The 25,947-nt window shown below is 36.2% G+C and overlaps 1 protein-coding gene across 1 annotated transcript in view; it reads left to right on the forward strand.

Annotated features, from left to right (window-relative positions):
• MALRD1 (MAM and LDL receptor class A domain containing 1) overlaps positions 1 to 25,947 on the forward strand; it is an 838,152-nt gene that overhangs the window by 402,526 nt on the left and 409,679 nt on the right. The window contains exons 28-29 of the mRNA XM_044228594.1: positions 2,836 to 3,083; positions 7,241 to 7,532. Of these exons, the coding sequence (XP_044084529.1) occupies positions 2,836 to 3,083; positions 7,241 to 7,532 (540 nt within the window). The remainder of the gene's footprint in view (positions 1 to 2,835; positions 3,084 to 7,240; positions 7,533 to 25,947) is intronic.

The raw sequence follows: 25,947 nt of genomic DNA on the forward strand, positions 1-25,947 counted from the left end.
TAATAAAGCTTGAAGTCCGGAATTGTGATGCCACCAACTTTGGCTTTGTTTTTCAATATCCCTTTGGCTATTCGAGGTCTTTTCTGGTTCCATATAAATTTTAAAATTATTTGTTCCATTTCTTTGAAAAAGATGGATGGTACTTTGATAGGAATTGCATTAAATGTGTAGATTGCTTTAGGTAGCATAGACATTTTCACAATATTTATTCTTCCAATCCAGGAGCATGGAACATTTTTCCATTTCTTTGTGTCTTCCTCAATCTCTTTCATGAGTACTTTATAGTTTTCTGAATAGAGATTCTTAGCCTCTTTGGTTAGGTTTATTCCTAGGTATCTTATGGTTTGTGGTGCAATTGTAAACGGGATTGACTCCTTAATTTCTCTTTCTTCTGTCTTGTTGTTGGTGTAGAGAAGTGCAACTGATTTCTGTGCATTGATCTTATATCCTGACACTTTACTGAATTCCTGTATAAGTTCTAGCAGTTTTGGAGTGGAGTCTTTTGGGTTTTCCACATAGAGTATCATATCATCTGCGAAGAGTGATAATTTGACTTCTTCTTTGCCGATTTGGATGCCTTTAATTTCCTTTTGTTGTCTGATTGCTGAGGCTAGGACTTCTAGTACTATGTTGAATAGCAGTGGTGATAATGGACATCCCTGCCGTGTTCCTGACCTTAGTGGAAAAGCTTTCAGTTTTTCTCCATTGAGAATGATATTTGCAGTGGGTTTTTCATAGATGGCTTTGATGATATTGAGGTATGTGCCCTCTATCCCTACACTTTGAAGGGTTTTGATCAGGAAGGGATGCTGTACTTTGTCAAATGCTTTTTCAGCATCTATTGAGAGTATCATATGGTTCTTGTTCTTTCTTTTATTGATGTGTTGTATCACATTGACAGCTTTGTAATACAGCTTGAAGTCAGGCATTGGATGGGTGAGCTGGGTGACGGGTATTAAGGAGGACATGTACTGCGTGGAGCACTGGGTGTTCTACGCCAACAATGAATCGTGGAACACTTCAGCAAAAACTAATGTCATACTGTATGGTGACTAACATAACACAATAAAAAAGAAAAGAAATGGATAGACCCAGTAGGCAGAAAGTCAATAAGGTCATAGTTGAATTCAGTAATTCTTGCTGTCCTGGAAGTAGAAGAAAACTTCAGCAGTACTTGTAATAAAATATTTTTAGGAACCTGGGAGAGATAGTTGGTATTTCATGCAACCTAACATATTTAATTTCTACAACTTATTATAGTAAATTCTAATTAGTAAAATTTTTACCTTTTTCTGTTTCACAATTTCTCATCTCTAAAATGAGGATCTTGTTTTAAAAAACAATTTCAGTGATTATAACTTAAACTTTAGGCAGCATTTCCCAACCCAAACTGTACTGAACAGAATAAGAAGCTTCCTAATCCCCCCCACCAGGATCTGAGGAGCAAAGATGAGAAGAAAGAAGAAATAAAATTACATTGACTAAATAGGTGTTTAGAGGAGGAAATGTGTGTAATACTTAAATATCTTCTCATTGATATTGGGACTGAGAATCAGATTTGTGGAAAAGTAAACTTGCACAAGCCATGGAAATGGCTATGTGTAGCAAACTAAAATATTATTTTCTTTTGTTTTCCCTTTTTTTTTTTTTGGTCAAAAAGACAATTGAGAATTTGAATGTTTGGGAGGATTGTTAACAATATCAGAAGGTTCTAAAGCACGTGTCTAATTAGGGTCACAGGTCACTACAAAACTCAATGTTTCATTATTTTTTTTACCAACGAGGTTAATAAGGGATTTTATAGGCAAAAACATTGGATTATATAGTTAGCAAAACTTTGCTCCTTTAATTTTGAGAAGTTTTAACTGCTTCAAGTAGTCAAGACCTGATAAAGACAAAACAGAAACTCTGCTTATAATTTCTTATGAAAGCAGAGCAATAATCCAAGAAAACCATCTTTTTAGCAGAGAGAGAAACCAAGTGTCAATTTTATACCAGTGTACTTTTAAAACCCATTTATTCCAATCCAAGTCAGTCCTGACCCTAGCAAAAATTCTCCAGTGAGTCCCCTTCACATGTGTTTTACAGATTTCTTTTTTCTTCTTTTTTTTTTTTTTTTCTTTTTCAATACAGATTTTGGTGTAAGCCTCCTGTCTCTAAATAACCAGTTTCATTTTAGGACAAAATTACTTTCTTTTCCCTCAACAAAAATGTAATTTTATCCCTTTTGTCTTTTTATGCACCTCTTTCTTACACACAGAGTTGCTTCCCTGAGCTGTTCTAGCATCTTGATTACATTTATCAGAATTTTAATTCTTAGAAACCTTAGTTTCTAAAAACGAAGTAGTAACCAAATGTGAACTGTACTACTCCCACGTCTTCCCAAGCCTCTCTAGATAATCAGCTTTTATTTTACCAAACCTGGGAGTTCAGTTCATGTTGGGACTGGTGCAGTTTGCCAGCAAAAATGACCTAAGATCATGGTTGATTTTTGTCTCTGGAAGTTTTCATGGGTAATTATTAAAAACAGGTTGGTTGAAATATTAAAAATATTGTAGACAAATTATTAAATGGCTTTCAAAATCTTTGGTAACCTAACACTTTGAAGTTTTGCTAGGTTAAATGATATTTATTGGATATTTGAGTCTTCTCTAAGATAAAATGCGGAAGCATTAATTATTAAACATAGGTTTAAAATATTCTATTTTAATGCTAGTGTCAGGATAATTTTCTCAGGTGCTGTTACAGGATGTGTCAAGATGGCTCTAGTTTCGGACTGCGTATCTTAAAGCCCACTAATTTTCTCTCTGCCATAATTTGGGAAATGTTTTCCAGGTACCTCCAGTGGGCGCTGTGATTTTGAATTTGACCTCTGTTCTTGGGAGCAGGAGCAGGATGATGACTTTGACTGGAATCTGAAAGCTAGCAGCCTCCCTGCTGTAGGCACAGAGCCAGCTGCTGATCACACCTTAGGAAACTCCTCTGGTCATTACATCTTCATAAAGAGCTTGTTCCCTCAGCAGCCCATGAGGGCTGCCAGAATTTCCAGTCCAGTCATCAGCAGAAGAAGCAAAGATTGCAAGGTAAGCAAAATACCCAGAAATGTTGTGACTGCTGAGAGCACTAATACAGAAAATGGAATACAGAATACTAATACAGAAAGGTTGTTAGAACTGTGGGAAGAATTTATCCTATTGATAAATTCCGTAGTTATTCGAATTGTGGAAAGCACCGGAAAACTTCATGGTTACTATCCGTAAAGTATGGATAGTACAAAGGAAGTAAAATGCAGTTGCTTCCCCTCAAGGAATTTAGTACTTACTGTGTTATGGCCCAATAATGGGTCCATGATTAAAGGAGCAAACTGATACAAGCAAAGCTTTATTTCGTGCCAAGCATCAAGAATCAGACCGAACATTTGGGGACACACCTCTTACAAGAGAGGGCGACCCTTCTCTGTTTCAGTCTAGCTATTAAGGGCAAGGGCCACGTGGTCAGTCCTGGCCATGCACAGGTGGCCAATGAGATTGTAACACACACAGGAAACTCCACAGTGATGCTAGGTGACCAATTGAGTTACAATTTACCCTAGTAGAAATTTGAACCAGCCTATTACGCCTTGATTAGGATTGGCGCCAAAAAGGCGTCCAAAGGGCTGGGGCCCATACTCCTTGGTAGCTAGGGAGACAGTATGCAACCGCCTACTGATTGGATGTCTCCACCTGGCCTGACCCACCCTTGTATCTGGGCTCTGTTACCTGGAGCTGGTTTCTGGGACTTGTTTTTAAGTAGGTCCCCTGGGGGAAGGGGACAGTTTAAGGGTTAAACAACAAAGTAATTGTTTAAACTCAATGGAAGCTTCTGGCTAAAATAAAAAAATAAAATTGGTCCTTATAATTGGAATTATGAGAATTTTACCATCAGAAAGAAAATTCAAGTAGTATATATTTAAATATTCTCATGAACAAATGTTAGAGCTGGATCCACTGTAAAATGGTTGAAAAAGTCTTCATGAAAAAGGAAAGATGAAAATTAGCCCTAAAAAATGGTAGAAGAACTTCTGTAGCCAGGAGAAGAAGAGGGTTTGGCTATTATCCTGTGGAAGTTTCAGGAAAATGTTAGTACTATTATAATTATAAATAGGACAGTATGGCTGTTTGGGACAACTGGCCTCTCTGATGACCTCTATGTATTTTCAGGTCCACCCCTTTTGTTTATTGATTGCTTTTATTTCACAAAGAATGGGAGTCAGCTGAGTTAGGATCTAAACTCAGCTTTACATATAACATAAATTAACCACTCAGAGATGACTTCCCAAGAATCTTGCTTAAAAAGAATAGTATATGAATAAATGTGGCATTTATATTTACAATGGGAAGTGTGATCTCCGTAGGATCAGAACACACATATTCTGACTGGCGAGTTCTCAGGGTCTGAACACTGAAAGGAAAGCAAATTACATTCAGAAAGATGTCAGCTGATGATCAAAGACAATAGCATGATCGAAATCTTTGTTTCTGAAGTATAATCTTTGTTTCCGAAGTATATATATTCTTGTGTTGCCGCCTCCACCATAGAGCCTTAACCTTTGGAAGGAGACATTTTAAACCTTTGACCCAAGGCGCCCCAGATTCCCTGCCCCCATTACAGGTGCTCGCTCCTCTGTTTTGTACCGAGCAGCCTTCACTTCCTACCATTGTCATGGTTTTAATGCATGTTAAGCTTTTAGTTTGTATTGGAAGTTTTTCTGTTTCATCTTAAGTTGATTTCGTAGTTTAACTCTCAGGGGATAACCTCATTTCTATTATCTTGTGAGACACATTTGATAGAATTTTCTGCAAGAGAGTGACATGATCTGATCAGAGTTTTAGAGAGAGAACTCAGCAGTCTAAAGCAAATATAACAAATTATACAGAATAACATTAAACTTTATCTAATTCGTTTGGCAAAAAAATGAATTTTCATCAAATATATTTCTCATCTGTTTTGTTGTTTTCCACATTCCTTGATAGGCTTCTCCAAAACAAAGCCCAAGCACATCAGATTTTCTATGTCAAGTCTCTGTCTACAAATCTCTTATGTTCATAGATGTTCTGAAATTTACAAATTTTAGTCTTAGAAAGCTAATTAAAAATTAAACACAAAATGTAGAGTATTACAGCTTGACTTCATGGCTTTTTAACTTAAGCTTCCTCTGAAAATGCTCCAAAGCTTTGTTTTTCATAGTGTAGTAACTCTGGATTTCATCCATCTCTATTTTTCCCTGGTCCCGGAACTGTAGTCCCCACTGTTTTAAACATCTGTGTGAGAATAATGAAATATGCCTAGAAGAAATGTCAAAAAATTAATGATGAATGGTTCATTTTATGAATATTTATGATATAGATTGAATACAAAGAAGTGAGGAAAGGTCATGCTGGGAATGATTGTGTAGCTCATATAAAAAATATGTATATCAGGTAAGCAGAGTGACCTCCCAGATTTCATGAAAATCCTTTCTGTCACTTGACCTTGTGGAATACCTTGAAGCAGAACAAAATCAAATTGAAGATTTTTCTTCCTTTTTAGGGATGGATGGTAGGAGGAATGAGACAGATTGATATGGGAAGGGATGAGACCTTTGAGTAACTCTGAAATTTTCAGAGGAAGTGCCTCTCTAGTTGAATCTCATACTTAGCATTTTCTCACTATGCCCTGCAGTTAGACTACGTTGTTGTCAAGTATTTTCTTAATATGTATTAACACACACATGTCTATATATTTGCATGTTAACCACATGGGATCATTCAAGAAATGACCTCAAGAAGACAGGGAAATATTTATTGCAACTTAAGAGGTAGGCCTCAGATTTGTTGCACAAATAAGACAAAACAAGGCAGACGACTAGAAGGGCCATGTCTGTGACTGCAGGGAATCCAGACAGACATGTGTGACGCACACTGGACCATTTTCTCTTGTCTCTGCTGATGCTGGTCAAGAGGTTGGCCATAGGCCCCTTATGTTTCTTCCTTTCATGAGTCATTTAACCCAGATTTCATGGGTCTTCTCCCAGAACAAGTCATAACGGTCACAGAGCTTGTGTTGGAAAGCTTTGTCAATAGAAGAAATGATTTTGGATCACAGAAGAATGCCTGAAGGTTTCATCAGCTAGGAAATTTGAGTAGTGTCACTTCACGTGGCTTACTTATTCTATTCTAAGTTGATGCTTTTTGAAGTATGCACTGCATATTTTGTTTAATCAGATTCTTTTCCCCTTAAGCACATTCATTCCTTTCTTTCTCTAAAGTGTAATATTACATGACTGCTGGTGTTTCAAAAATACCTTTATTCTGTGTGGGGATCACTCACCTTTACTGTGGTCCCTCATTCATACACATGATAAGATAAAAGCTTAAAAGTGCTCTGAGTTCATATTTTTTCTAACCTATACAGTTCTTTCTCCTAGAATTTCCCCTAACCTTTCCCTTCTGTGTAACAATTACTAAGAATCTGGTGAGCTGTTAATCTTTGAAACTACTTATATTACTTTTTCTTGTGGGGGGAGAAATACCCAAGGCTGCTTTCTTAGATCACATCTCTAGCATTTCAGCTAAATTTGGATAACTGCTGTTCTGTTGCTGTAGTTGGTGGTAGATAGCGGAGCCCTGGAAATCGTGTATCTGTAAAAACGTGTTTCAAGTGCCAAGAATATGGTAGAATAAGCAACAGAGTACTCCCCTGTTTTGAAGAAAATGATTTAAAATTTAAAAGACTGAAAATGGTCTTCTTTAGTTCCTACTATTGTTTAATCATGAAGAGTCTTTAGATAATGGATATTTTTTTTCAAAACCACACATTTTTAATATTTTCTTATAATTTTACATATATGTCCTATAATTTAATGATATTGATGTCTTCAATGGATCATATTTTAACGATATTTTATTCCTTTGCCAGTGGACTTTAGGAGTTTATTGGGAAATTCACCATTTAGAAATTAAAGAATGAAAATAAACTCTGCTCAGGTTTTCATCTAAATTTCTTTTTGATTCTTACTGCTCTGTCTTCCATATATCGTAACTTATAATTTAAGGCTGGCCTGACTCCACTCAGTATTACAGTACTCACAGAACAACAGGCCAAGCAGATCTAGTTTTCCTTTGGGAGTCTGTTAATAAAGGAGAGGGCGATATTATACAATTGAAAGTAAAGTGGAGTTAATCGTACTAGCTATATACAATATTCCTGTTTTTGGTTACAGATCATTTTTCATTATCACATGTATGGAAATGGCATCGGGGCACTCACCTTGAACCAGGTGTCAGTATCCAACCAAACAAAGGTCCTACTTAACCTCACTGTAGAACAAGGCAATTTCTGGCAGCGGAAGGAACTATCACTGTCTGGCGATGAGGACTTCCAGCTTCAATTCGAAGGAAGAGTTGGTGAAGGACACCATGGTGATATTGCCCTCGATGACATTGTGCTTACAAAGGGCTGTCTGTCACCTCACCGCTCTGTGACAGGAGACCTCCCCGAGCCTCTTCCAACAGGTACATTTTAACAACAACATTTTAAGTTGTGATTACTTGGTATTTTTATAGAGTGGAAGGGTGGAAGGGAAGGAAAGAAATGGAGAAGAAATAATAGAAACCCCGAGTGATTCATTGCTTTCATAAAGAAAAAAGTCTTAAAATCTTTCAAGCCTTGACTCATAATGCTGTCCTCCAGATTTTTTCCAAGCTTCAGTGTGTTTACTAGTTTCTGACTTCTGTTTAGTCAGCTGCTTCTTAGATCAACAAAATAAGAGAAGACTCCTTTGTTTGCAGTCTGATTCAGAATTCAATCCTTAACAAATATCATTTTACCCAATGAAATATAAGAACATCAGAAACAGAGTTACTTGATTTTAATTAGGCATGACTGTGGATGGGCCATTTACTTTATTCTTTTTAGACCTGTGGATATTGTGACTTGAACGGTTACATTTACATATTTAAATAGTCCAGGAGATTGAATATGTTCATATACTCTTTTAAACTCTCCTTTGGTAATTTGTCTAAGGAATTATATCAGCATATTTGTATGTATATGTTCAATATAATGTGTATAGTAACAATGTTGTAGGAAGTGGGAATAGCAATCCCCATTGATCTGTGTGATCTCTCAGTGGTATGGAATGAAAATAAATGCTGTCTATGTTATTAAAATGAAAGGACAGCAGATTTTGTCCATTTGTAGGACATATTAATATTTAAACCCTGAGTTTACTGAAGAAACCGAAAGTGCCATTCCTTTGGTATATAAATTACATCTTTCATAATTAGTGGAAAAGAAAGTGCTTTAAAAAGAACAAATGTTTGCTCTGGCTTTTAGCATGGTAGATGGAATAAGGAACATTGCATTTAGTATTTTCATTTGGTTAAGAGGAAGTTTCTAGATAGATGTTTCCCAGTTGACTGCGTGTTGAACAGTCTTTCCCTGACATGTTTCTAGCACTATGGAATAGTATAGAGGAAAGCAAATGAACATTTGAAGGCTGTTTAGGTGTACATGTCCTCGTGAAATTGTAATGCAGGAGCATTTCAGATACCTCAGACTTCATCTACTTCTTTGAGAAAAGTTTTGCTTTCCATTCTGTGTTGACTGTTTCGATGGTGGCTATACTAGCTTGTGTATAGGTCTAGCCTTTGAAAAAATAATCTAGTAGCATCTACATAGTGAGGGGAGCAAGGTTTATGTTCAACCACTTCAAACTTTAAAGAAAAACTATAAAGCGGCGTGCATGAAGAACAAATCAGTCTTGTTGGGAATGTCAGATTCTTAAATTGTGAAATCTCAGATAAAAGTTAGTTAAAAGCCATTTCCAAAAGGAAAATTTAAAAGTTATCTACAAAGTGGTATAAAATATATATTATCAATGAAGGACACATATTAATAATGGTAGAGTTCTTTGTCTATCCTTATGATGCCTGAAGTGTCATATTAAACCTTTTTCTTTATTTATTTTTTATAATTTTTAAAAATTTTTTATAAACATATAATGTTTTATTAGCCCAGGGGTACAGGTCTATGAATCGCCAGGTTTACATACTTCACAGCACTCACTATAGCACATACCCTCCCCAGTGTTCATAACCCAGCCACCCTTTCCCTATACCCCTCCCCCCAGCAGCCCTCAGTTTGTTTTGTGAGATGAAGAGTCTCTTATGGTTTGTCTCCCTCCAGATCCCATCTTGTTTCCTTTATTCTTTTCCTGCCCCCGAAGTCCCCCACGTTGCATCTCCACTTCCTTATATCAGGGAGATCATATGATAGTTGTCTTTCTCTGATTGACTTATTCCGCTAAGCATAATATCCTCTAGTTCCATCCACGTCATCACAAATGGAAAGATCTCATTTCTTTTGATGGCTGCATAGTATTCCATTGTGTATATATGCCACCTCTTCTTTATGTATTCATCTGTTGATGGACATCTAGGTTCTCTCCATAGTTTGGCTATTGTAGACATTGCTGCTATAAATATTCTGGTGCCCGTGCCCCTCCAGATCCCTACATTTATATGTTTAGGGTAAATACCCAGTAATGCAATTGCTGGGTCGTAGGATAGCTCTATTTTCAACATTTTGAGGAACCTCCATGCTGTTTTCCAGAGTGGTTGCACCAGCTTGCATTCCCACCAACAGTGTAGGAGGGTTCTCTTTTCTCCACATCCTTGCCAGCATCTGTCATTTCCTGACTTGTTAATTTTAGCCATTCTGACTGATGTGAGGTGGTATCTCATTGTGGTTTTGATTTGTATTTCCCTGATGCTGAATGATGTGGAGCACTTTTTCATGTGTCTGTTGGCCATCCATATTAAACTTTCTGATGAATGGAAAATAAAAGAATCTCTGCTCTTAAGAATAATTCAGTATGTTAAAGGGTTATAGGAAAAACACCTCAAGTAACTCTAATAGTAGGTAGGCTATAATTAAGTGCCAGGAGAAATACACAAAACTTAATGAGAATGCAAAAAAAAAAAATGAAGAAAACCCCCAGCTGAGGGCATCTGATTTGAGGGTTATTTATAGAATGTGCAGGAGTTCGGAACCTCACCTAGGGCTTATAGGAAGGAAAGCCTCCTTCAGTTTGCTGGATAGGGTTGCCGTGTGTGAGCGTAGTAGATCAAATAATGAATATGGGGAGGAAAGCACTGTGGGCACGCCTAAGGGCATGAGACAGGAAAGACGGTGTCACACAGGCTGCCAAGGTGGCCTGTCCTGTGAGTGGATAATTTGTCTGAAGCAGGAACCTAGTACCCCTGAGTCTCTGTGATAATATTACAAAAGAAATAGGAAGCTAACCTGGGACCAACTCAATTATTGCCTTGTTTCAGTTTTTTCCCCAAATGAACATGCATTGAAAATGTATTGACTAGTCTTAGGAAACAAATAAGAAGGAAGAAAGAAAGGAAGGGAAAGCAAAGGAAACAGTAAAAGCTCAAAAGAAAATATCATATTCCTTTGCATAAAGTATGATAACTGGTAGAAATGGCTGTGGTAGAAGGACTCCAAGAAGAAAAATTTAAAAAAACCCCACCAAATGTCTTTATTTATATTATTGATGAACACTCTGAAAAATAAGGTGAAATACTTGAATTTTTTGATGGCTCCCTTAGCTACAATACCCACATTCAAATGTGGCGGATGAGAAATATGTGTGTATAGAGTTAACATTCCTACAGACTATTGGAGTATTTGTAACTATGCCTCCAGAAACTTTAGGTATATGACCTTCTCTTGGGAAAAGTGAAAAGCTACACCTTGTTTATACTTGAACTATGAAGTGATTCTGACACACTATGATATCATCTTGAGTTTAGAGGACTCTGTTGGAGTCACTGGTATTTTTAAAGGAATGCTCCCTCTCTCTCTCTCTCTCTTTCTCTGTAGATTTTCAGGATGGGTGGAGGAGGGTGGTATCCTGAACACATCACTGATACCATGAATGTCTAACAGAAGTAAAGAGAGTCCCAAATGTGAACCACATAGGTAATTTCATGTTTTCTAGTAGTTCTATTTTAAAAAAGTGAAATCAATATATTTTCAGTAACCTTAAAAAAAAAAAAATATATATATATATATATATTTTCAGTAACCTAATATATCAAAAATATTGTCATTTCAATACAAAGGCATTATAAAAATATTAATAAGATGTTTTAAATTCTGTATATTTTATTCTCACAACACACCTCAGTTGGGATTGCCTGCATTACCTACATCTCAGTTGCTCAGTAGCCTCTTCTGGCTAATGGCCACCATAGTGGACATAGTGGACATATAATGGACAGTCCAGGAGGTGAAGTGAATATTCTAGGACATTTTCAGGTCTGTCATGGGGTTCCATTTAGTTAGGGTAGAGTTCATGAATATCCAAGAACTGCAGTTATATTCTTTAAATGGAAGTACAGGTATGTTTCCCCAACACCAAGTGTGAAAGCACAGGTACCATGTTTGAGCAGACTAGCTACGCATCTCAGATTCCCTTCTTACTACTATGTATTGCCTAACTGCCCTGAGACTCCAATTTCCTCATCTGTAAAGCAGAAAGAGTATATCTTGTTTCTTAGGCCCCTGAGAATAAGGAGGTCATTGCCTATGTAATTTGCCTAGTCTCATGTTTGGCTCACGGTAGACATTTATTCAATAAAATCAACTCATATTATCCTTTATTTGGGGCATCTTTGTCAGTTTCCCTTAGGTGGTATAGATATTTGAGAGTAAGCCTCCATTATTTGCACTTTATTAAGGATATGTTTCTTTCATATATTTTGAAAAAAATGTTTTTTTTTTTTGCTGAGATCACATATAATTTTTTCACATTGCATTGTAATTGCTCAATCTTATCACTTTCTAACAGTCTAATTAAATATTTTTTTTTAATTTTTTTTAAAGATTTTATTTATTTATTTGACAGAGAGAGAGATCGCAAGTAGGCAGGGAGGCAGGCAGAGAGAGGAGGAAGCAGGCTTTCTGTGGAGCAGAGAGCCCGATGTGGGGCTCGATCCTAGGACCCTGGGATCATGACCTGAGCCGAAGGCAGAGGCTTTAACCCACTGAGCCACCCAGGCGCCCCTAATTAAATATTTTTGATGTGTCATTAATAACATGTGTATATACCTATCTTGAAAAGGCTGCTAATTTCTCTTTCCTGCGAAAACACTTAACTTGGAACTTGTACAGATTGAAGAAGGGTAAATGGCATTATGGGCCATAAAAATTAGCTACGTCCATTAAACTTTTGAAAATGACTCTTATTCACATGCTTTTCATTGATATTCATGTGGGGAGGCTAACAATTCCATCAAGGGTGGCTTAAAATAGGAAAGACAAGAGGAGACAAAACATATATATTTAGGAAGATGCAATTGAACTGAATCTGAAATCAGTGATTCTAATTAGTCAAATAAGACCCAGGGCTTTATTAGCAAAAGTGATATTAAATTATTTTTAAGTCTCTAGAAGTTATATTTGAGAGCTTATTTTGATGGCAATTTTGTTAATTGCTAAGTGATGGATAAAAATAATTATTTAATGAATTTTAATAAGAAAAAGGCAACCAGGATTCATCTTCTAAATGTCCATATGCAAATTTAGTCACTACCATATTCTCTGCATTGTTGGCAGACATTTAATAAAAATTCTGAGTATAATGAAGGCAGGGAGCAGGTGTACGCGTGTGTGTGGGTGTGGGTTTGTTTTAAATCCCTACAGTCATATCCAAATATGAGTTATACAACAAATATATTTTGGGATATCACATGCTAATCAACTTTTGCTTTAAGAAAATGTAAGGCAATGGGCACCAAATGGATTAGCTCCTCTTTGAGGTCACTCATTTCCCTGAAATATTTGGCAGTAATTAAAAGGCTGCTACCTACTGATGAAAATGCTGGCACAGCAGCTCAGGCTAACAGAGTCCCGAGTTAGGAAAATTTGGCCAATTGTGCTTGGCTCTAATTTAATGAACCCTGTACAAAATGCTTAGTGCAAAATGCATGCGTCTGAGGTTTAAAGACATGGGCTTGGACCTTTGCAAGGCCCACTACATGTATAATGTCATCTGGTCTACTTAACCTCTCTAATTCTTATCTTCCTTGTCTCCAAAAATGAGGCAATTGGAATTTACTTCTGAGTGATTTGAAAAACCATTAAGATAATAATATTCAGTGTGTTTTAAACAACATCTGGCAAATAGTTGATATTCAGCAAAAATGTTACTTCCTTTTTTCCTTGTTACCCCTCTTCCCTGCTAGAGAGATTACAAAGTTTCACTGTGTACACTGAAATTTATTGAAAGCATATTGTCTATTTGCTATTTTTTCTCCAACATATTCCAACTTAATTGCTCAAAGCAAGGGTTCAGACCTGCTTTTTCTCATTCCCTTCAAAGAAATGGCTCTCACAAAAGCCCCAAACACCTCATTGCTTGAATGAATCCCTAAATTCTATCCTTGAAAATAATTTAAAAAATGAATTTGTTGATTTCACTTACTATTCATAATCATGCAGAGGGAAAAAATATATTCTTGAAAATCACAGAGGTGGATGATTGGTTGGGTGTGATAGAGAGGGAAGAGGAAAGAAGTTGATACAGGCACACTCTTTACAGAGTGTTTCCCAAGTTAATGTTACAGTAGAAAACCTCTTGTTTTCAAATACTCAAATCCATAGCATGCTTGTATCCATGTATCTCTTCTTCCTTATTTTGTGTTGTTGTTGGGAGAGGGCACTAATATTCATACTGGAAAATATATTTAGATCACCCAAAACTCATTAGAGTACTCTTTAAGCAATATGTTCTACAGGGAAAATCTCAAGTTGCATTCCAAATACAATTGGTGGACAAAGATGTTTTCAGAATTCCCTGTAGTAGCATTACGTAGGATATTCATCTCAGGCATTTTTACAGCTAAGAGAAGGCGTCACAGCAGCAAATGTGCCATGAGCCGTTATTTCATTGTGCATTTGTCTTGACTGTGTTTCTTCAGTGACTTTCATAGGTAGTCATGCGTTGTCTAAATTGAACAAGGGCTGCTTCTAGAGATTGAGAACGCCTTGAAAAAATCTGTAGAGAGGAAAGCAAAACAAGTGAAAGATTATGATGTAAGAGAAGAGAAAGAAAAATATAACATTTTGATCAAGGAGAGCTGGCTTTGCAGTGGTAGACCAAAAAAAGAGAAAGAACTCTTAGAATATCTCATTGACAGATTGACTTCTAAGTTTGTTCGTGTAAACATGTAAGGTTAGTCGTAGGAAGACAACAGTGAATTCTCAAAAGACCAGCTAATCAAACTGACAGACATTGCTGGCTCAAAGACATTGCTGGCTCAAATGAATTTATGGCTCTCAAAATACAGTAATAAATACAATAGCTTTATTGGTGTTTCACTGTTTCATTTGCATTTTTAGAACTTAGTTGTAAATACATGGGTAGGTAGGTAATGCATTATATTTTCCAATTTAAATAATGGAAATTAGCTATGGGTGTAGCATTTCAAAACCCAATTTCTGCCTCTTTGGAACACATTACCAACACTGTGTAGGAGGAGCTAGGCTTAGCTTAAGTTTTCGGTGGGACACAATGGTGGATACAGTTAGCCAGCACTTGGACATGTGAGAGTTTGGATTTGAACAGTGAGATACTGACTGGGCCTCTTCAAGTTTGAGAGTTCTGCTTTTGTGTGTGTGTGTGTGTGTGTGTGTGTGTGTGGGTGCGTGCGCCACTTTGGTCCAGGTCCATTGAAAAAATACCCATCTTCTGTTCATGGATGTAATAACTAGTAACATCACTGACTTCATGGCCTCTCTTTTCTTCTTTAATACAATTAATTTTTTCTGGAACCCTTCTGCTTTTTTCTGTATTCCAAGGAAAACTTAGCTTTTCTCACTATGACAGCTAAGTGTCTGCCTCGCCTTCCACTTTCTCCTGTCCCACATTTGTGTATTGCTGTGATAGACTCTATTTTATGAAATTTCTTTCTTTTAGTTTTATAGGTTGTATGATGGATATTGTATAAAATTAGTGCAACTTGCTAGTCAATATATTTAGAATACTTAAAATTGGTTTTGGATATAGCATAACATAGTAAGCAGGGTTTTTTTTTGTTGTTTTTTTGTTTTTTTTTAGATTTTATTTATTTATTTGACAGAGAGAAATCACAAGTAGGCAGAGAGGCAGGCAGAGAGAGAGGGGGAAAGCAGGCTCCCTGCTGAGCAGAGAGCCCGATGCGGGACTCGATCCCAGGACTCTGAGATCATGACCTGAGCCGAAGGCAGTGGCTTAACCCACTATAATTTTAGGTAATAAGGTAAAATAGGTAATAAGGTAAAAAATAATTTTTAAGGTTTTACTTTTATTCTAGTTCTCATACAGTGTCATGTGAGTTTCATTTGTGCAATATAGTGGTTCCGCACTTCCATACAATACCCAGTGCTCATCACAGTAAGTGCCCTCCTCCCCATCGCGTGTTTCACCCATCCCCCACCCACCTCCCCTCTGGTAGCCATCAGTCTGTTCTCTGTAATTAAGAGTTTGTGGCATGGTTTGCCTCTCTTTTTTTTTTTTTTTCTAAATCACTTTGCGCATTAGTATTGCTTCTTAAACTCCACACATGAGTGAAATCATATGGTGTTTGTGTTTCTCTGACTGATTTATTTCACATAGCATCATACTCTCTAGCCCCATCCAAGTCATTGCAGCAAATGCCAATATTTTGTACTTTTTTTTTTAAGATTTTACTTATTTATTTGTCAGAGAGAGAGAGAGTGCAGGCACAAGTAGGCAAAGTGGTAGGCAGAGGCGAAGAGAGAAGCAGGCTCCCTGCTGAGCAAGAAGCCCAATGTGGGGCTCGATCGCAGGACCCTGGCATCATGACCTGAGCCGAAGGCAGTGGCTTAGCTGACTGAGCCACCTGGTGTCCCAATTTTGTACTTTTTTGTGCCTGAGTAATAACCCATTTTATCCGTTTTATATATGTGTGTGTGTGTGTGTGTGTATGTATATATACATATATGCACATACACACATTTACCATTTTTCTTTTTATTAGCTAATATTGATGATACATTAATTTAAATTTTTTCTTTAGTTGTTAAGGTAACCAGGGAATTTTTTTTGAAAATGTATTCCTTCATATTGCTTTACTACAGTATAATTATTATACAAATTAACTATATAAAAGTAAATGCAGCTGTGTAAACAAGATGCCATTTTTTATGGAATCATCCGGGATTGGAGGTGTGCTCTATTTGTTCTGCAATGGCCATTTTTTTTCCTGCTTCTTGTAATAAAACTCTTCAATAGTTAGTTAGGCATATAGCATTTCTCTTCTGCAATAAATGGAAGAACATGTTATTTCCATGGATTAGAAGATCCAGTAATGTATTCTAATGGTAAATACAGTTCTTTAATGGTAAAGACAGTTAATTTTTTTTAAAAAAATTATTTATTTATTTGACAGACAGAGATCACAGGTAGGCAGAGAGGCAGGCAGAGAGAGAGAAGGAAGCAGGCTCCCTGCTGAGCAGAGAGCCTGATGCGGGGCTCGATCCCAGGACCCTGGGATCATGACCAGAGCCGAAGGCAGAGGCTTTAACCCAGTGAGCCACCCAAGTGCCCCAAGACATTTAATATTTTTATGTTAATGAAAATTGTAATGTTTTGTAAGAGGTATGTTTTGAAATTTAATTTTTTCGTTGGTATATAGAAAAGCAACTAATATTTTTGAATTTTTTAAAAGATTTTATTTATTTATTTGACACAGAGAGGTCACAAGTAGGCAGAGAGGTAGGCAGAGAGAGAGGGGGGATGTAGGCTCCCTGCTGAGCAGAGAGCCTGATGTGGGGCTTGATCCCAGGTCCCCAAGATCATGATCTGAGCCGAAGGCAGAGGCTTAACCCATTGAGCCACCCAGGCACCACAGCAATTAATATTTTAAAATATTAACCTTCTAGGGGTGCCTGGGTGGCTCATTCAAGAATTGTCTGTCTTTGGCTTGGGTCATGATCCCAGGGTCCTGAGATTGAGCCCCACATTGGGCTCCCTGCCTGGCAGGAAGCCTGCTTCTCCCTCTCCCACTCCCCGTGCTTGTGTTCCCTCTCTCCCTGTGTCTCTCTCTGTCAAATAAATAAATCTTTAAAAAAATTAACCTTCTGTATGGCAAGGGTAAGTGCATTTATTTAGATGATTTTTAATTTTTCTTGGTAACGTTTTGAGGTTTTTTTTGGAAAGAGTATTTTATATAGTATTTTAGATGCTAGTGGCAAAGTGGTATTTTTTTAAAATACTTATTTTAAATGCTAAAGCAAGAATTTCATTATTTTGTTGACATAATAATGTTACATTAGTTGCAGGTATACCACATAGTGATTGAACAATTATATGCATTACTCAGTGATTACCACAACTAAGTGTAGTCACCATATATCACCGTACAGTATTATTACAATATTATTGACAATATTTCCTATACTATACTTTTGATCTTCTTATTTATTTTATAACCGGAAGTTTGTACTTCTTCATCCCCTTACACCTGTTTTGCTCATCACCCCATTCACCCTGGCAACCCCCAGTTCTATGTATTTATGAGTCTGTTCATTTGTTTTGCTTTTTAGATTCCACGTGTAACTGAAATCATGTGGTATTTGCCTTTCCGTGACTTATTTCACTTAGCCCCCCCTCGAGTTCCATCCATGTTGCTTAAAATTACAAACTTTCATTCTTTTGTACGACTAATATCCCACTGTATGTGTGGGTGTGTGTGTGTGTGTGAGAGAGAGAGAGAGAAAGAGCGAGCGCGATCTCTCCATTCATCCGTCAATGGGCATCTGATTTGTTCCATACTTTGGCTATTGTAAATTATGCTGCAGTAAACATAAGGGTGCATTTATCTTTTCAAATTAGTGCTTTTGTTTTCTTTGGGTAAATACCCAACAGTGGAAATACTGGTTCATATGGTATTTATGTGTTTACTGTTTTTTTTTTTTAAAGATTTTATTTATTTATTTGACAGAGAGAGTTCACAAGTAGGCAGAGAGGCAGACAGAGAGAGAGGAGGAAGCAGGTTCCCCAGCTGTGTAGAGAGCCCGATGCGGGGCTTGATCCCAGGACTCTGAGATCATGACCTGAGCCGAAGGCAGAGGCTTTAACCCACTGAGCCACCCAGGTGCCCCTGTGTTTACTGTTTTGATGAACTGCTATACTCTTTTGTATGGTGGCTGTGTCAACTTACATTCTCGCCGACAATGCATGAATGTTCCTTTTCTTCACATCCTTGCCAGCACGTATTACTGGTCCTTTTGACACTGGCAATTCTGATTGGTGTGAGGCGTTACCTCATTGTGGTTTTGATTTGTATTTCCTTGATGATTAATGATGTTGAACATCTTTTCATTTGTCTGTTGACCATTCTTATGTCTTCCTTGGAAAAAATGCGTATTCAGGTCCCCTGCCTCCCCCTTTTTTAATCAAGTTTTTTTTGTTTGCTTGTTTTTGGCTGTTAAGTTGTATACGTTATTTACGCATTTTGGCTATTATTCTTTATTGGAATATTTTCTCACGTTCCATGGATTGCCTTTTTGTTTGATGGTTTCACTTGGTGTGCAAAAGCTTTTTATTTTGGTGTAGTTCCAGTAGTTATTTTCCCCTTGCCAAAGGAAACCTATCTATAAATATGTTGCTAAGGCTGTTGTCCAAGAGATTACTGTCCAAGTTTTCTTTAGAAATTTTATGATTGGGCGCCTGGGTGGCTCAGTGGATTAAGCCTCTGCCTTCGGCTCAGGTCATGATCCCAGGGTCCTGGGATCGAGGCCCGCATCGGGCTCTCTGCTCGGCAGGGAGCCTGCTTCCTCCTCTCTCTCTGCCTGCCTCTCATCTCTCTCTGTCAAATAAATAAATAAAATCTTAAAAAAAAAAAGAAATTTTATGATTTTAGGTATTACATTTAGGTGTTCAACCCATTTTGAGTTTATTTTTGTGTAGGGTGTAAGAGAGCAGTCCAGTTTCATTCCTTTGCATGTACCTGTTCACTTTTCCAACACCATTTGTTGAAGAGACTGTCTTTCCCCCATTGCTACCTCCTTTGTCAGATTAATGAACCATAAATATGTGGCTTTATTTCAAGGCTTTCTATTCTGTTCCATTGATCTTTGGTCTATTTTTGTGCCACTACCATAATGTTTTGATTAATATAACTTGGTAGTATTTCTTGAAATCAAGGATTGTGATACCTCCAGCTTTGTTCTTTTTTTTTTTCCCAAAATTGCTTTGGCTATTTGAGGTATTTTGTGTTAGCACATAAATTTTAGCATTATTTGTTCTAGTTCTTTGAAAAGTGCTATGGGTATTTTGTTACAGATTACATTGAAACTGTAGATTGTTTTGGATAGTATGGACATTTTAACAGTACTAACTAGTTCTTCCAGTCCATGAGCATGGTTTATCTTTTCATTTGTTTGTGTCATCTTCAGTTTCTCTTATCAATGTCTTACTGTTTTGAGAGTATAGGTTTTTTTATCTCTTGCTATCTCTAGGCATTTTCTTCTTTTTGGTTCAATTGTAAATGAGGTTGTTTTCTTAATTTCTTTTTCTGCTGCTTCATTTTTAATTTAAAGAAACTGATAGCTTCCTTTAGATTTTGTATCTTAGAGATTATATATATATATATATATAATCTGTAAATCATGACAATTTTTCTTTGTCCTTAACAATTTGGATCCTTTCCTTTCTTTCTTGTCTGATAGCTATGGCTAGGACTTTCAGTAATATGCTGAATGAATGTGGCGATAGTGGACATCTTTCTGTTCTTCCTGATCTGAGACAAAGTTTTCAGGTTTTCATCATTGAATATGATGTTATCTCTGTTTTTTTTCATATGTGGCCTTTATCAAGTTCAGGTATGTTTTCTCTAAACCCACATTGTTGAGAGTTTTTGTCATGAACAAATATTGTATTTTGTCAAGTGCTTTTTCTGCATCTGTTGAGATAATCATTTGGTTTTTATCCTTCATTTTGTTAATGTAATGTATCACATTGATTGATTTGAGAATATTGAACCACTTTTGCGTCCTTGGAATAAATCCCACTTGATCATGGTGAATTATCCTTTTAATGTACTGTTGAATTCATTTTGGCTGCTTTTGTTGGATACTGTGTAATTTTGATGTTTATTTGGCTATTGGCTTGTCTCTAGTTATACTTAGAGGATCTCTAGTTTTCCAGATGTCACCAACAAAGATGTTCTATGATTTCTGTGTTGATAGTTGGCCTCTTGGGAAGTCAATTCTGGGAGTCATTCCTCTGGGACCATACAACAGATCACTCCTTTAACTATTTCTCTATATATTCTCTATATAATTCTCTATGAAATCACATTCTGTTTAAAATAGAGTAATTTGTATTATCTGTGTTTAAATCCTGATCAATCAAGCATTTGGTACAGAAAGTTTGATGTTATTTTTTTGATTACTTGTAGTTGTATGGGTTTTACAAATGTGCCATTCTGATTCTGAGAATACAGAATAATTTGCTTGCAGGTAGAATCAGAGCATACGATGGAAAGTGTTGGAAAGGGACACATAAGTTAAAAAAAATTGAGCATGGAAGAAGGAAGAGAAAACCAGTTTTTATGTGATAGAATAAGAAAGAATTGGGAACTAAAAATCACCTCTTTTTGGATAAACTGTTAGGAAATGATGAAACTCAAGAATGGAATTAACTAAAGACAGTGTTCTATAAACATTTTTCAGGTAGCACCTTACACTGTATTTATTGAATGACTACTGAAATAATTTAAATTGTACTTGGTAAATCAGTTTGTAATGAATATTTCATTTCTTACTAAATGATTAGTAATATGATATCATTACATAATTCTCAGAAATATGCTTTGGAAAGTTAAATATCTTCCTTTGCATTTACATTTTGGCTCTTAGAAACTCGAAAAAGAACACTACATTTGTGATCTCTTAAGTAATATATGTGTTTGTGTTTCCTATAAACTTGATCCTTACTGAAATATTTCTATTATAAGCAAAGTTAGAAATCATAACATTATCAGCATATTATCTTGGTTATCAAGGTAACATTAAACTATTTTTATTTTTTGTGCCCCCAAAATATATTCCAGTTACATAAAAACCAGGAATGGTCGTATGATAAGCTATTTGAATGGTTGAGTGTCAGTGAAACAACAGAGATAATGTTTCTCTTGGAAGAAAAATATGATTGTGTGAAATCAAATATATTTCACGACCCAGTGAACTTAATATGTCGGGAAATTTCAGCTTCACTTTAAATGCCAATTGGCTGTACCCTACTTATGTAGTCATGGAGAGATGCAGTTTAAAATACTTTAATTTTTAACTGTATTATTGTTCCAACAAAATGTCCTTTATTCACTTTAGGAATTTTTCCACATGAGCCATTTCTTTTATTTTGTGGAAAAAATATTGAGAATTAGGATATCTGAGGGGTATTATTTTAACTGTATTTGGAATTTCCAATGAACATTGCTTTAACAGTCATATGGATAGATAACCAGAATAAAATTATTTAATTAGAGTATTATTTAAAATACCACAATTGCTAATGTACAGTTTTGTGCCAGAATATGCATGTTCTGTCTTTGAAATCTTTTCATCTAGAAATATTTTACTACAGGAAAAGGTTTGACACTTTTAGACCCAGTTTCTTCCTCATTTTTCTATTTATATTCTCTGAACTTTTTTTCTGGAAATACTTTCTTGCTTCCTGAAACATAACTATAAGTAGTCCATTGAAGGATAATATTTTAATGTTGAATCTAATTAAATGCTTTAATATCAACATAATGTTTGAATGATAGTTTCATTGGGCATACAGGTTTAGTTTGACCATGATTTTCTATTAAATATTTTAATGGCCGTTTTCTCCCTGTATGTTGGCTTCTACTGTTGAGATCAAGAAATCAGCTCTTAATCTAATTGCCATTCCTTCATAAGTAGTTTCTTTCCCTTTCCGCACTTAAGATTTTCTTATTTTCTCTGATATTCCAGTAAATTGTGTGAATTAAGGTAGTCCTCTTTTTATTCTGCTTGAGATTCATTGAACTTTTGAATCTGAGGATTGATGTGCTTCATGAATTCTTAAACATTCTAAGCTATTATGTCTTTTGATATTGCTTTTCCCTCATTCAGTCTTTTCTCTCTGGATCTTGGTAAGACTTATTTTGGATCTTTTCATCTTCTTTTTCCTTTTTGAAAATGAAGTACAATTTAGATATCATGAAATGTGCATATTTTCAGTATATAGTGCAATAGATTTTGACAAGTTCATGCAGTATAACCCAAATCGCATCAAAGTATAGAACATTTCCGCCACCCCAGAAGTTTTCCTTTTTCTTCTGATTAATACTCCCCTCTAAAAAGAACTACCCCCCCCCCAACATCTCTCCAGTCTGAGGCAACCAATGTTCTGACGTTTATCCTTATATATTAGATTTGCCTGACATGAGCTTCCTATCAGTGTTATATCTGGCTCCTCTTGCTCAGCACAAGATTTTGAAATTTATATTGTCAAGTGTATTACTAATTTGTTTCTTTTTATCAGTGAAGAATATTCTGTTATGTGAATATATTATCATGCATTCATTCTCTTGATGAACACATGGGTTGTTTCAAATTATTGGATACTGTGAATTAAGATGCTAGGAAAATTTGTGTGTACATCTCTTTGTGAAAATGTGTTTTCTTCTTATAAATACCTGTTACTGCAATTACTTGGTCATAGGACAGATGTATGCCTTGCATTATTAAAAAGTTATTATTTTATAATCCTGCTAGCAACACATGAGATTGCCAGTTTGTTTTTTGCCAGATTTGGTTTGTTTGTTATTTTTTAATCTTAGTTCTCATAGGTATGAAATGATATCTCACTGTGGTTTCAGTTTACTTTCTCCTGATGGCTTGTACTTGTGCTTATTGGTCATCTGTATATATTCCTCTTTGGAGTATCTGTGTAAGCATTTTTTTTTCATTTATATGTTTAATACTGAGTTATAGATCTTAAATACTGAGGATATCTCATATCAGCATATATATGTTATTACATGCTTTTGCCCCCTCAACATATTGGTGTCTCATCTCTTTAATGGTGTCTTCTGCTGTTGGGAAATGTCCAATTTATCAATTTTTTCCCATAATTCTTACTACTTTCTGAGTCTTACTAAGGAAACTTCCCATATCTAAGGTCACAAAAATATCCTTCTATAATTTCTCATAAGTTTTAGAGCTTTAGCTTCTTTTTTTTTTTTTTAAGATTGATTTTGTTTATTTGGCAGAGGGAGTGTGCGCAAGTGAGCACATAAGCAGGGGGAGCTGCAGGAGAGCCTGCAGGCTAGGCTTAATCCTGGGACCCTGGGATCATGACCTGACCCCAAAGCAGAAGCTTGACTGACTGAGCCACCCAGGCGCCCATAAAGCTTTAGCTTTTATATTTATGTTCCTGGTTCACCATGAATTATTATCATGCATGGTGTTCCAACATCATTCGTTGAAATTACTGTTGTTTACCTATTGATTGCCTGGAAACTTTTGTCAAAGATTAATTGTATAAATGTAGAACTAAAACTAGTCCTTTGCTCTCTTCTACTGATTTATTTGTTAACTCTCACTACCTGTTTTACATCCTATGTATATATATTTTTTTCTTTTAGATTTTATTTATTTATTTGACAGAGAGAGATCACAAGTAGGCAGAGAGGCAGGCAGAGACAAGGGGAAGCAGGCTGTCTGCCAAGAAGAGAGCCGGGCATGGGGCTTGATCCCAGGACCCTGAGAACATCACCTGAGCCAGAGGCAGTGGCTTAACCCACTGAGCCACCCAGGCGCCCCTACATATTTTTATATAAATTTTTGAGTCTACTGGGATATTGGTTGTTGGTTGTCATAGCATTGTATCTGTCAATTTAGGATGAATTGATATATGAGTAATACTAAGTCTTCCTATCCATGGACATGACATATCTCTGCCATTATTCAAGTATTCTTTAATTTCTCTCAGTCCTGCTTTGTAGTTTTATCGTGTAGGTCTTCCATATTTAAAAAAGTTATCTCTAACTTTGTAATGCTATTATTAGTTGTACTGCTTTATTTTGTCTTTTGTTGATTATTTATATTTGACTTTGTGTGATAATGTTATATCTATAGCTTTGTAAAAGTCACATATTAATTTTTATAGTCATCTTTCATGAATTCTTTAAGACTTAAAATCATGGAACACGATAAAAGACATTGTTATTCTTCCTTTCCCAGCTTTAAGAGTTTATTTCTTTTTCTTGCTGGCTAGAATTGGCAAGGAGGGCAACACCAAAAATAAGTGGTGGTGAGGCACCTGGGTGGCTTAGCTGGTTAAGCATCTGCCTTCAGCTTAGGTCCCTTATGGTCCCAAGGTCCTAGTATTGACCCTGTGTCAGGCACCCTGCTCTCTGCTTCTCCCTGTGCCCTAAACCCCACTCATGCAAGTGTGTTCTGTTCCTCTTTCTCTCTCTCTCTCTCTCAAATAAATAAATATATAAATAAGATTCTTAAGAAAAATTAGTCATGGGCAGAGACATTTTGCCTTGCTTCTCATTTTAGAAGAAAGCAGTCTGTCTTTTTCCATTAAGTATAATGTCAGTTGTATAATTTAACGTCATGTCCATTTATCAGTTTGAAGAAGTTTCTTTATATTCCTGATCTTCTAAGAGATTTAATCATGATTGGATATTAAATTTTGTCGAATGCTCTTTCTGGATTTATGAAGAAAATCATGTGCAATTTCTTCTTTAATATCTGTATTACATTGGCCGATTTTCAAATCTTGAACAAGCCTTGCATTCTTAGATTTAAGCCCCCTTGATTAGAGTGTATTGTCCTGTCTACATTTTAGATTATAGCTGATAAGTGTTTGTTGGGGGGTTTTGCATATATATTCATCAAAAGCATTGCTCTGTAACTTTTTTTAAAAAAAAGATTTTATTTATTTGACAGAGAGAGATACAGTGAGAAAGAGAACACAAGCAGGGAGAGTGGGATAGGGAGAAGCAGGCTCCCCACTGAGCAGGGAGCCGTATGATAATGTGGGGCTCTATCCCAGGACCCTGGGATCATGACCTGAGCCAAAGGCAGTCCTTTAACAACTGAGCCACCCAGGTGCCCCAGCTTTTGTTTTTTTTTATATTTTGTTTACAGTTACCTCATCTTTTATAGTATATCTATCAAATTCATTTATATATTTATGTTACATTTCCCCTTACAGAATTTTATTGCATGTTTTCAGACATTTTTAGAGTTGCTTGTTTTTTTGTTTGTTGTTTGTTTGTTTTACTGCTTGGCACATAATTGGAGCTCAGTAATTATTTTTCTTTCTTTTTTTTAAAGATTTTATTTATTTGACTTTGAGAGAGAGAGAGAGAGAGAATAAGAGCACAGACAGGCAGAGAGGAAGGCAGAGGGAGAGGGGGAAGCAGACTCCCCACTAAGCAGAGAGCCCGATGCGGGGCTCTATCCCAGGACCCTGGGATCATGACCTGAGCCAAACGCAAAAGAGTAGCCAACTGAGCTAATCAGGCATCCCTCAGTAATTATTTTCTAAATGACCTAATGAGAAAGTCGAAGGGAATTCTCACAGATACGGGTATGGAGTTGGTTCACGAGGCAGTCAGCTAAGATTGGGTCAGGAGGCATAAATTGCGCGAAGCAGTATCTTCAAGAAAACATACAAATAATTGAGAATAGGAAAACTAATAATTGTGTAAATGTAAATGTAATACATATACATGTAGTTAAGTCAAAAGACTAATGTGTATATATGTAAATTTGTAATGATAATGAACACTGAATATGAATTTCACCAAAAATTATAATAACTTTCAGATATATGGGGATAGAGTATATGTGTTG

This window comes from Neovison vison, chromosome 12, assembly GCF_020171115.1.
Source record: "Neovison vison isolate M4711 chromosome 12, ASM_NN_V1, whole genome shotgun sequence".
NCBI classification, from domain to species: Eukaryota; Metazoa; Chordata; class Mammalia; order Carnivora; family Mustelidae; genus Neogale; species Neogale vison.